The sequence below is a fragment of the Microcaecilia unicolor genome, chromosome 6, assembly GCF_901765095.1.
Source record: "Microcaecilia unicolor chromosome 6, aMicUni1.1, whole genome shotgun sequence".
Lineage (NCBI taxonomy): Eukaryota > Metazoa > Chordata > Amphibia > Gymnophiona > Siphonopidae > Microcaecilia > Microcaecilia unicolor.
In genome coordinates, this window is record NC_044036.1 from 54,436,085 (window position 1) to 54,449,116 (window position 13,032).

At 43.3% G+C, this 13,032-nt stretch overlaps 1 protein-coding gene across 8 annotated transcripts in view; it reads right to left on the reverse strand.

Annotated features, from left to right (window-relative positions):
- USP33 (ubiquitin specific peptidase 33) overlaps window positions 1-13,032 on the reverse strand; it is a 165,951-nt gene that overhangs the window by 100,914 nt on the left and 52,005 nt on the right. For all 8 annotated transcript variants that reach the window (XM_030208095.1, XM_030208091.1, XM_030208098.1 and 5 more), the window contains exon 5: window positions 6,419-6,568. In XM_030208095.1, coding sequence (XP_030063955.1) covers window positions 6,419-6,568 — 150 coding nt within the window. The remainder of the gene's footprint in view (window positions 1-6,418; window positions 6,569-13,032) is intronic.

Sequence of the window (13,032 nt, forward strand, 5' to 3'; positions counted from 1 at the left end):
GTCCCGCCTTCACCACGCCTCTGACATGCCCCCGTCAACTTTGTTCGTTCCCGCGACAGACTGCAGTTGGAGGCGCCCAAAATCGGCTTTCAATTATACCAATTTGGTATACCATGAGGGAAAGGCGCCCATCTCCCGATTTGGGTCGAAATATGGGCATCTTTCTCTTTCGAAAATAAGCTGGATAGTGAATTCAGGTGTCTGTGCCAGAGTTAACAAAGGGGCAAGAAAGATATTGAATAATTTAGGTGATAAAATTGAGCCTTGAGAGACTCCCGAGTCAGGGCAGAATGGGCGAGAGGAAGAGTTCTGGAAAGTCACAGTGTAAACATGATTCGCTAGGTAAGAGGAGAGAGCCAGTACAGTACGGTTCCTGAGACACTATACTGTGTAGACATGGAGAATGGAGAGATCTACTAAATCAAAAAAGCAGCGGAAAGATCTGGGTACAAAAGGAGAACAGACTTGGCCTGGTTAAGAGAATGATAAAGATAGTGATGCCTAGTAGAGAAGTTTCTGTACTGTGGTGTTGTCTGATCATTGTCTGATTAGGGTGAAGAGCACGACTCTTAATAATGTAGTCAAGTAACCAAGAATGAACCATGGTTTTGATTATCTTAGCAGTGAAACGGAGATTAGCAATGGGGCAGTAATTGTTAGGATCAGTAGCAGATACTGAGGCATCCTTAATCCGAGGGTATATGGTAGAGAAAATTTCCAAAAGTTGGGGACAATCCCTTGCGACAAACTAAGGGTAATCATAGAATGGAGAAAAGGAAGCAGGGAGTCAAGGGAGTGCTTGAGCAGAGTAGATAGGATGGGGTCCAAAGGTGCAGTTGTTGTTTCCATACATTTCACAGCTCTCCCTAATTCAGGAAGGGATGGTAGGTTAAAGTGAGATAGGGTGCTACAAGGTACCACAACAGTAGGGGAGGATATTGGAAGTAACTACATTGATGGCAGAGATTGGAGACTGTTAAGCAGAGTGACGACTTTATTCCCAGAGTGGGAGGCCAGCAGCTGGTCAGAAGGCAAGTGCCCTAAGGTGGGGGGGGGGGGGGGGAAGGAGTGTGGTAGGTGGTAAAGAATCCTTAGTGTTTTATAAAGCACAGAAGAGTCACATGATGTGGTAAGCGCGGCAGCTGTTTACTGCTGCAGATCCGGGACCTCTACCCCTCAATCTGCAATAATTTCAGCTGTATTTGTTTAATCAGCTAGACTGCCTTGTGGCAGAGTCTCGGCACACTGCATGGAAAAATATGTGAAATCACCCATTGTTACGGCTCAAAAACCGGCTCGGCAGGAGAAGGGCAAGACACGCGGTGGTGAGGCAAAGATGGCAGACTCTCAGCTTCTTGCCTCAGTGGCATTCACGGATTCACAACTTGCACAACTCAAGAAGCAGTAGATAAAGCATTGGAGCCAAAACTAGGTACACTGTCCCAGAAAATAGACTCGTTTCAAGCTGCACTAGATGAGCTTGCATCTCGCATGGGAGAGCAGGAAACTCAAATTGACTATATTAGATGACGTGATGAGAGTGGTGGATCTCAAGCAGCAAGTGCGAAAGCACGAAGCAAAATTAGAGGACTTGAAAAATCGTTCCCAAAAGGAACAATCTTCGTATTATCGGTCTGTCAGAACAGATTCATCAACGGAATTAAACGATCTGTTTAGAGAATTGGTTCACAAAAGAAATTTTGCTTTCCGATATGGGTCCCTTGATACTGGAAAGAGTGCAATGCTTGGGACGCCAATCAATGTAAGCCACAGTGAGCCTGCCATGAGTGGGAAAGCGCGGGGTACAAATGTAACAAAAAAATATATATATATCGGAGAATCATCAAAGGCCCAGAGCAATAGTTGTAATGATCTTAAAATTATTGGCACAAAATAGATATTTTGTGTGGTTTTTGCCTAAAAAGAGGCTCCCTCTCTTATGAGGGGCAGCGCATCTTAATATTTCAGGTGTATTCTCCTGTAGTGAAAGAACACAGAAGTAAGCTTCATCTGATCTGCTAAGCTTTAGTGAAAAAAGGTCTAAGGTTTATGTTACTCTACCCAGCTTTATTAAAAGTGTATCAGAATGGACACCAGAAATCTTTCCCTACAGAAGCAGAGGCGAGAGAATGTCTCTTGGATGGTGAGCCAGTTGCATCGGAGACATGAGGACTACTTTTCTATCTATTATTGCTCAGTGTTTATGCCTAGTGGTTTTTCAAAGGCTTCTTGATACTGTTCTTATGCCATGTTCATTATAATCTGGCATACTGTCAGCACATCTTCCTTTGAAAATTTATGTTAAGTATGATTTTCTGTATGAGAGGTGAGGTACCCTACATCAAAGGTGTGATTTCACTTTGCCCAGCAAAGGTGCTTGGCTGGGTGAGGTTTTGGGGCTATTTTACTATGTTACTATGTTATTTCCAAGGTGTTTTTTTTTTGGGGGGGGGGGGTCAGGGAAAGGGAGGGGGTATTCTGCACACACACAAGTAGGTTCTTAATGCTTGTATGCTTTTTGTTTGTGCTTTAAGAATTCATTATGGGTACTGGGAATGGGGTGAGAGCTGGGCGCCCTGCTTCTCTTTTTTTCGGTGGGAAGGCTATGGAACTACTTCCTTTTTCATTCAGTACGTGATGACAAGTACTGGATGCCAGATAATTACCTGGAATGTGGGGGGCATCACCTCGTCTATTAAACATTCTAAAATACTCTCTGCTTTGAAGCATCAAAAGGCAGACATTGCCCGACTCCAAGAGACTCACCTTTCGGACCTACAACACCTTAAGATTCAGAGGGGATGGGTGGGGGGGGGGTACACTTTGTTTCTTCTGGGACTCGAAGGGGAGGAGTAGCAGTTCTCATTAGAAAATCCCTGACCTGTACCACAGAACTCCTTTGTAAAGATGGGAAAAAGTAGATATATTTTACTGAAATTGTGGTTGCAGGGGACGGAATTATATCTATTAGCCCTTTACGGACCAACTCCTTTGGATAGGTCCTTTTACCCTACTCGCTGAGGCAATTATTGCCGTATTCTGGTTACTCCTTATTAGTGGTTGAGGATATGAATCTTCTTTTCAACCCAGACCTTGATAGGTCTGCTTGTACTACTATGAGGAAATCTTCTTGTCCTGGTCCTCACATACTTTGTACTTTCAGTACCTGTCTGGATTTGACACCTGGCGGCTTCTTCATCCAGAAGTCTATGTCTATACACATAAATCTCAGACACAAAGATCTCAGGCGCATAATACACTGTCAAGACTAGATTATCTTTATTTCTTCACCATGTCATGGAAGCTACCATTGGCCTTGAGACGATTCAGATCATTTACAAATATGGATAGACCTAGAGGCACCACCCCCACTTCTGTAAGGTATCTGGTTGGAGATTCCCTGTTTATCTTGCTTGTAATGAGGAATTTCAAGCATGCTTACGGAAGTGCTGGGCAGATTTCCTTCTGCACAATGAGCAACATATAGGCAGCACAGAATCGCGTACCACTTACAATCCATCGGCAACACCTGAAAGACAATACCCCTGATCTAGACTATTCACATCTTGCTGCTAAATGGTCTCAAGAACTCCAAATACCTGTAACACCATACCTTTTGGAAGTTTGTGCACTGCTGTTATTGATAAAGTTGGAATCTATGCCACAATGAGAGTTTTGGTACAAAATTTGTTTTAAGACTGTACATCTCCCCTTTTAGAGCTTTTCGTACTACTATAACCACACAGAATAACTGTCTGAAGTGTGGAGGTTGTCCATTTATTACTTTTTTGGAAGACCATTCTTCAGGCTGTTGATGTTTAATGGCGCTGTAAAGTGACATTTGACCCCCAAATTATTCTTTGGTGCATATTCCTGCACAGTTCAGATGCCACCTGGCTTTCAATGTTTTTTTCAGCATGCCATTCTTTTTGAGCTAAAGAGCATCCTTTTAGAATGGAGGACTAAGCACTACCCCTCGGTATACATTTGGAGTTCCATGCTGCTTATACAAATGCGCCTGGAGCACCAAGGCATTTCTTCTTTGGATACCCAGAGAGGGCATAAAAACCAAGAAACGTGGGAACCATTGTGGTTGACACTACCAGTCCGAGCACATAGTTATTCATTAAATTTTTTAAGTTGTGGTATAGTAGAATGTTTCTAAGAACGGGAGTCTTGTATGTGCGGGCTTTTAGGGGTGGGGGTGGGGTGGGTTTTCAAGTTGATGCTAATAACTATGTTCTCCTTTTATTATTGCCTTAAGTATAAGGAATTAAATACAAAAGATTTATATATAAACATAACACACAGAAGAACTGGAAGCTTTAGTGATCTTAGCCAAGTAGTAAGCTTTCTTTGATGCCAGAAGAGCAGTTTTATATGAATGGGCAATGCTTTTAAAGTCAGGGAGAAGAATAGTAGAGGAGTAACAATGCCTGACAGAACTGTCTCTTGTGTTGTTTTAAGTCCTTAGTATACCATGGGTTGTGTGCTTTTCGATGTTGCAGTAACTGAAAAGATTGTAATGGGGCAACAGCATCAAATATCAAGTGCAGCTCCTGGAGCAATTCAGACCAATGCCTCTGATCCTGGTCAATACATCAGGACTTCTGAACATCAAAAATCCATCCATACTGCTTTTCTAGACCTTTAATACCTCTTCTTGACATCTGTGAACAGAGTTTACAAGAAAGAATTCTGATTGGGCCCCAAGGGCAGGCACCAATTATGGTAGTCCATGATGGACATGATCCTGCTGCACCAGATGCATTTCTCAAACCACTGGGAGTTTTCTGGGACATGACAGGAAAAATAGCAAAAATCAAACAACTCAATGGTGAAAAATTCTTGACTGGGTGCTCGAGGCCTAAGGAGCAATGGAAAACCAAATAAAAAAAAAACAACTAAAAGAAATAAAAGGGAATAGAGGAGTAGTGGCCCTGTGGAAGACACTTCAACAGAACTGGCAATTAAGTTAAACCGTGAATTGTGCTGAAGTCAATGAGACACAAACTACTGTGGGGAAAGACGATCTGTGCAGAGGGACAAGAAACACATCCTCTCTAAGGAAAAAAACAGGAATGAGCTGGTCCCACATGATGGCTGGTGGGAAGAAATGTACATGCTCGGTGGGCCACTTCCAAAGGCTTCAAAAAAGGAATGCTGGGTAGCATTTACTGCGGCAAGCTCCTTTGGATGACATCATCCACCAGTAAGAGGTATCTACATCCTATTTGTCCTTGGAAAATCAAAGTATTCTATCATTTATGTTCATAACTGTGCTATACTCTACCCACATTCCATTGCATTTAGGCACCAGTTTACAGAATATTGTATAGCAGAAATATTGGCATTTATGCACATATCTGAACACATACACATGTAAATGCCAGTGTTCTGGTCACTTATGCTCTTAGTGCCCAAACATAGGTGTACTGTTACCCTCTTAGAAAGGTTGGTATTTCTTTGGTCTTTTGCCACTGTTAAAAAATTACCTGTTTCATAAATATCTGAAGAACAGTAAAGATCTGATAACATATTAGTCAGATTTGACCCAAATTACTACTATGATGTTGGGTGCATGGAAAGGGAGGATTAATTTTAGTCTCTGTATTCTGTTTGGGTTTTTTTTTGTATGTGTGTGTTTTGTTGGTTATTGTGAACTGATCTTATTCTTACTGGAATCTGCTCTGAACTAATATGGGAAAAATGAAATAGAAATACTGAACTGAACTAAGGAGACAGATCATAAGCTGTGGTTACCAAAGTACAGCCACTCCATGTTCTCTTTACATAGCTCTCACTGCATGGTGGCTTTGTATAGCACTGTGTATTTTCATATTGTACCTGTCTAGCATGCTGGTGTGGAAGATGCTGTACTCTGGTATGGTATGCGCCATTTTGTCTAGGCTTTTCACAGTACATATCTGTTACTTGCATGTCTACCCTTTGTCAATATGTGCACATGGAAGCATTATTTCACTTCAGTACTCTGGGCATAGTCCCTTATTGTATGCTTGTTCTGTGCTCACAAACCAATGCCAATAATTCCCAATACCTCCTTCTGCAGGTACAGCTGTTCTGAGTGTCTCTTCTATTTTTCTGATTTTTGCTGCTTTGTGTATTGTGCCTTAAAAATATTTTAACTTTTACATCAAAATACTTAAATTGTAAATATGGCCTGTTTATTACATTCCAAAAAGGGTCCTTATCTACTCTCAAAAGCTCATGTTTATCACCTTTAAATTGTTTTTTTTATTGGACCAGCATGAAAATGATCACAATTTGCAAAGAATTTAGTTTTCTCTAAAACCAATCTGACTACTGGAACTCAGACACCAATGTTCTAATTCAGTTTTGAGATTTCTGTGAAAATTTTAGATCCTTGTTTCCAAGGGTATATATTAGTACTGTATACCTGTCTATAATTGTCCTGGGTTTGATGAAGTCTTGTAGGAGGCAATGGAGAATGAGATCCCAATCTTCTATCGAGAAACACTTCTTTACTACATGCATAACACCATACACGCAGAGTAGTCAGGTTCAGAGTTAGGCAGTGCTTTGTGTCCTACAAGGAAAAATACAATAGCTTATAAGATAAACTGAGCTGCATTAAAAAGTTTTTGTTTTTTTAATGCAGCTATTTACAAAAAACAAGTCAATTCAAGTGTACATGCACAACAGAGATACTACATAGTAACTGTGCCATTAGTTTAAATAGCTAACTCTTAAAATGTTACAATATTGTGCTGATTAGTAGCATAAGGGACATCACCACAAAAGAACAGACAACCAAACAGAAGTAGAGTAGCCACATGCAGTGGTTGCTATGGGTCTGGGACTTAGAAACAATGTAAGTCACTGACAGACATCTCTCTCTGCTCCTTTGACAGACAGCTGCACAAGAAGGGTTAAAACATGCAGGTCTGCCATTCCCATGGCTACTCTTTCTCCTCTCTGCTTTCACTCTAAAAAGGAGTAACCTCATGGTGGGGGGGGGGGGGGCAGCAGAGAGGGAAAAAGCAATGCAACAGTGAACACCAGCTTACTCTAGCAGTTACATGTCCTGCCACAAAGATTTATGCTGCCATTACTGCTAGGTGGTACAGGGCTACCTCGTTTTATGACAGTATATGGGGAAGCAAGGAAAAGATGGAAGAGATGGGAAGTTGGAGAAAACTTGGAAATGGGGGTATTAAAGTTGAGTTGGAATTTTCTGCCTCATGCCAATTCTTAAAATTATAGGCTACAGAGTGGCATGAGGCAATCAATCAGTTGCTAATCTGACTGCTATCCTTCCTTCAACTCAAAATCCATGTCCTACTACTACTATTATTATTATTATTATTATTAAACATTTCTTTAGCGCTACTAGACTTACGCAGCGCTGTACAAATTAACATGAAAAGACAGTCCCTGCTCAGAGTTTACAATCTAAATTGGACAGACGAACAGACAGCTAGGGGTGGGGAAATTGCAGTGGTAGGGGTGATAAGTGAGGGTGTTGAGTAAGAGAGTCATGGTTAGGAGTCAAAAGCAGTAGCAAAGAGGTGGGCTTTAAGCCTAGACTTTAAGACAGCCAGAGACTGAGCCTGACGTACTGGCTCAGGGAGTCTATTCCAGGCATAGGGAGCAGCGAGACAGAAGGAACGGAGCCGGGAGTTAGCAGTGGAGGAGAAGGGGACGACTGGAGACATTTACCCAGCAGAGTTCACGGGGGGGGGGGGAGGGGGGGGAGAAGTGTAGGGAGAGATGAGAGCGGAAAGGTACTGAGGAGCTGCGGAGTGGATACACTTGTATGGCAAAAGGAGAAGTTTGAACTGTATGCAGAAGCGGATAGGGAGCCAGTGAAGCAACTTGAGGAGAGGGCTAACGTGAGTATAGCGACTCTGGCGGAATATAAGACGCGCAGCAGAGTTTTGGACAGATTGAAGAGGAGATAGATGGCTGAGCAGGAGACCAGCGAGAAGCAAATTGCAGTAGTCTAGGCAAGAGGTGATAAGGGTGTGGGTAAGGGTCCTAAAGCTGTGAAGTACAGACAAAGCAAGATTTGAGAAAGCTGGAGAGAGTGCAAGCGATGACAAAGAGCATGAACAAGCTAGTAAAGTAAAGGAAAGATGAGAGAAAGTGCAAAAGGAACCTGGGAAACAAATAGCAGTAAGAGGTGGCTATAAAATGATAAAAAGTAGTGACCAGCTCAAACATTTTGTTGGGAATTTTTGTGGAAAATTCATCATGCAAATTTTCCTACTGCCCTAAACAGTTCTGGGATCCAGTTTGACAAGTTATTTGTCCTGAACCTTGAACCTTATGGGGGGAAATAACATTAATTTCCTGTCCTGTATCTAATAGTTGAACTGACATGTTTCCGTGGGGGAGAGGGCAAGAAATTAATAGATATTTTTTTTACAGGCAATTTAAAATGTATTTATTTTATGTATTGCATCTCCAACACCGACCTCAAACTGCACTGAGGACAATACGATACCACCTGTGACGGATGTCACGGTGAATGTTTGTATATGATCTGATGAAGAAGCATCAAAATTTAATAGTGAATGTGAAAGCACACTGGCAATCAGTGTAGCTATCTCAAAACAGGCATAATGTGAAAAACCTGAACCCCCCACACACACAATAAGTCACACAGCAGCATTTTATATCACTTGCAGGGCCCTACATCTAGAAGCCATAAATACCTAAAAACAAGACATTACAGTAATCAACTTTAGACAACACCATAGATTGTACAACCAGCCTAAAATCATACATAGATAACATTGGTTTCAAATGACTAAAGCAAGATGGAAAGAGGAAATAACTGCAGCAATTTATTATTGCATCATACGCCTACCATATAACATTACTCCCAACACTTTCAGACATCGCTTCAGTGGCAAAACAACAGTGCCAACAGTCACTGAATCAGACATTAAAGTAAATTCTGGTCTCCCAACCAACATAACTTCCGACTTCTGCACATTTAACATGATCCTGTTCTCTCTCATCTGTTCACTTGGCTAGATACACTAAACCTTAACGACCCTCTAACAACCCTTTAACGAAGGAAATTCCTAACCATTGCATGCATTAAAGGCCTTTTTCCTACGAAGCAAGCAGCTAACGAAAACGAAATGCAAACGAGAAACTACCATTGAAATGTGGACAATTCGGAATGCACTAACCATACCGACGATTGCAACAAATTATTTACCGTCAGAAATTTTACGTGAGCTCAGACCTGTCGTTAAGGCCTGAGTTGTCATCTCCCCGCTGCCCCCTGCACCATAAAAATCCAAGCCAGCATGTCTAAAAAGAAAAGTGAGATACAAACACAAACACGTGGCTCTCCGCTTCCCCCTGCATCACTACAAAACTAAACATACCTCAAAAAAGGATTGGGAGGGGGCAAAGGCGCTCGCCAGAGGCGTCCTGTATGGACGGCTTTCCCCGCCCCCCCAGATCATACAGACACTGCTCCCCGCTTCTCCCTGCAGCTTAAAAATCCTGTCTCTCTCTCCTTCTCGCACAGCTTTGAAAATTAACACTCTCTGCTATCCCCTGAAGCCAATTTCCCAGTACTGTAAACAAGCTGCCCCTTCCCCCTCCCTTCTTGTTCCATCACAGTGAAAGAGGTCTTTTGTTACAAAAGGGGGTTTACGAGGGTCGTTCTTTTTAGAGTCATCTTCAACTGCACTCTCCTGCTAGATCAGAGAGATTAAAGGCTTGCAGGTCCTGGACCTGCAAGCCTTTATGCTCTCTGATCTAGCAGGAGAGCTAGATCCAATCCCCCCCTTGCACGCCCCAGTCTGACATAAGCAACCTACTTAGGTTTGATACGTTTGTGGCATGCTCAGAGCAGCCAGCATAACGCTTGGCTGCTCTGCACATGCTTAAGGGGCAAATTAACACGGGGATTACGAACGTATGATACATTGTACTTTTCAATACCGCACCGAACATTTCTGAGCTGTTTTTTTTGTGCATTCTTCGTTGTTTCAAATTCGTTAAGCACTTTTACGATTTAGATTTAACGTTTGGTTGATGCATCTAGCCCTTAGTCTCTTAGAACATTCAGTCAGTCAGTCTCACTGACAAATCAGTCTCCTGATCCATTACTGGAAAAAAAATTGATCATCATCTGCATAAAAGCGGTAACTAACACCTAAAGTCCAACACCTTTCCCAGAGATAACAAAAGATATTAAGCAATAATGTCAATAGCAACGACACTTGAGGCACTCCCTTAATCACCTAAACATCTAAAACCAACTCTCCACCTGCATAGTCCTCTCATGAAAATATGACAAACCATGCAAACACCCGACCACCAATTCCCATCACTGTAATCAATAAAGCAACACAACTACATCAACCATTTCAAATACAGAGGCGATATCCAATCAACAGCACTCAAATTAATTCACAATATACCCTCCTTCTTAACCCTTCCCTTTTGCCTGATTTTTCTGATTTCCTCCCTCTCTTTTCTTTGCCTCCTCCCTACACCCCTTTTCACTCCACGCTGTCCCCACCAATTCCTTCTCCCTTTTTCTTCTTTTTTTTCTCTCTTCCATTTCTCTTTTTCTTCTATGCCCTACCTAGTCTTTGTTTTTGTAAACCACATTAAAGCCTTGGCTAGGCCCCATTTAGTATATCAAGCATGTGAAATAAACAAATAAAATATCCAAAGATAGCAAATCGGGCATATTGTTTGGTATCAAGTCCACATCACAGTTCATTTACCACAAAGACTAGAATCTAAAAGGTGAACGTCTACAAAACAGATGAAGATGTGATTCCATGTGCCCCAATGAAAGGAGAGTTTAATTCTACTTCCATTTAATTTCAATAAGGTCCATCATCTTTATAACACCAGGCTTCCCAAGGCAGATTACAACATTTAAGATGAACCCATCAGGAAACAGAATATCCTCACTGAAATTTGGCCATCTGTATTGTATAGTGTATTTATTTAGTTTTTAGTGTAGAAAAATGAACACAAAATACAGAGTTTAAAATTGCTGTTTCTACCAGTTATAATAATTTTTAAGCTATTTTTTAATCGATTGTTATTTCATGATATTTATCTACATATAGGAAGTTTCAAATAAATTTAAAAAAAGTTTTCCAATTAAAAAACAAAAACTTTTCTCCTCCACCTTTTAAGGCACTGCCTATCCAATTGAAACAGCTTTAGACTTGTTACAGATGGACCAACAATAAAACAATAATGTGGCAGCAGCAACTCATAGGTTTGCTTGCTTTGTTTTGAGTGAACGAGGATGACGGCTGTGCTGGGAAGCGGAAACAGATTGTCTTAATTGGCTTCCTTGCTAGACTAGATAGGCTCACTTCCACTCCTGCCTATTATAACTCCTCGTCTCTTCCCTTCCCCATCCCTTCCCTCCATGGGCATCATCTCCTCCCATCTCTCTTCCCTGCAGCTCCTCCTCCTCCGGGTCCGCATTTTCTCAAACTCATGCTCCTTCTACCTGTCCCTCTTGGTTCTCTGACCTTGACTGTAGCGCTGGAGGCATGAAGCCTCTCTGTAGCACTCTGTCAGAGGAGGCAGGACAGTACAGAAAGTAAGCCTTTGGGAGGTTGAGAGAAGCAGCATGCCTTAAGTGCTGCTGCAGCACTAAAGGCAAGGTCAGAAGGCCGAGAAGAGCAAGTAGGAGAATGAGAGAATGTGGACTGCAAGCAAGGGCTGTGGCTTTCCACTCCAACAGGCCACCTCTTCTGGGCCTCAACACTGCTGCCCAGAGCCTCTCCCGCCTTACCCTGGACCTGAAGTGCCGCAGGCTCATATCTCTGTGGCTTCTCCTTCCCCACACTACTAACAGCTTTGAAAGCTCTTCTAACTGGCAACTGCACCTTCCCACAGCAGCAGGACTGACCCAGCAGTCAGTCTCTGCAACCCTGGTTAGACCTGATTTTTTATTTAGTATGGGTAAGGATTGAAACACAGCAATGCTGGATGGTTGCGAGCAAGGGAGAGAGACTTGCCATTAACGTGCTTTAAATTTTTTATGTTTCAACTGTTTTTATTATGAAACTAGTATAAAAGGCCCGTTTCTGACACAAATTAAACGGGCGCTATCAAGGTTTTCCTCGGCGTGTGTATGTTTGAGAGAGTGTGTGTGACTGTGAGAGAGAGAGAGTGAATGTGCGAGTATGTGTGTGTGTGACAAGAGTGTGGGTGCGAGTGTGTCTGTGAGAGAGTGTGTGTGTGTGAGAGACAGAGTGTGAGAGTATGTGTGCGATACACAGACTGTCTATGAGACCGAGAGAGTGTATGAGATCGAGTGTTTGAGAGTGACTTTGTGACACAGAGTGAATGTGATCTAGTGTGAGACAGTGAATGTGAGAGCGAGGGAGTGTGTGACACAGATACTTCCCCCCTCCCTTCTCTGTTCTCAGGACACCCTCCCTCCCCTCTGATCTCAGGACCCCCTACCCCCCTTCCGTCTGTGGTCTCAGGACCCCCTCCCCCCTCTCAAGTCTCTGGACCCCCTGCACTCAGGTCTCACGATCCCCCCCCTCCCCTGTGGTCTCAGGACCCCCTACACCCCCCCCCCCTCTGTGGTCTCAGGACCCCTCCCCCCTCACAGGACCCCCTCCCCCTCTCTGGTCTCAGCACCCCCTCCCAATGTGTGCCCTCTGTTTCTGCAGCCTCTCACCGCAGGCAGCCATCAGGCATTGTCTGTGGGCAGTGCAGGCGCTTCTCTCGCCTCTCACGTCGCTGCGGTCCTCCGGGGTGTGCTCCAGGGGCAGTGACATGAGAAGCGAGAGGAGCAGCTGCAGAGCCGACAGCCAATGCCTGATGGCTGCGTGCGGTGCCAAGCTTAGTTTTTAAAAGGATTTTTGTTGCTGTAGTTAGGTATTGGGCCTGGGCGGCGACCTCGGGGGGGGGGTGGAGGGGAGAGCAGTGGCGTTGCTGCGAGGGCAGCAGGGGCGGGGCCTCGTGCTGCTGTCGTTGGGTTGGTCAGTGCTGAGGGGTGCTGTGAGTGGCTGTGTGGCATGAAGCAGG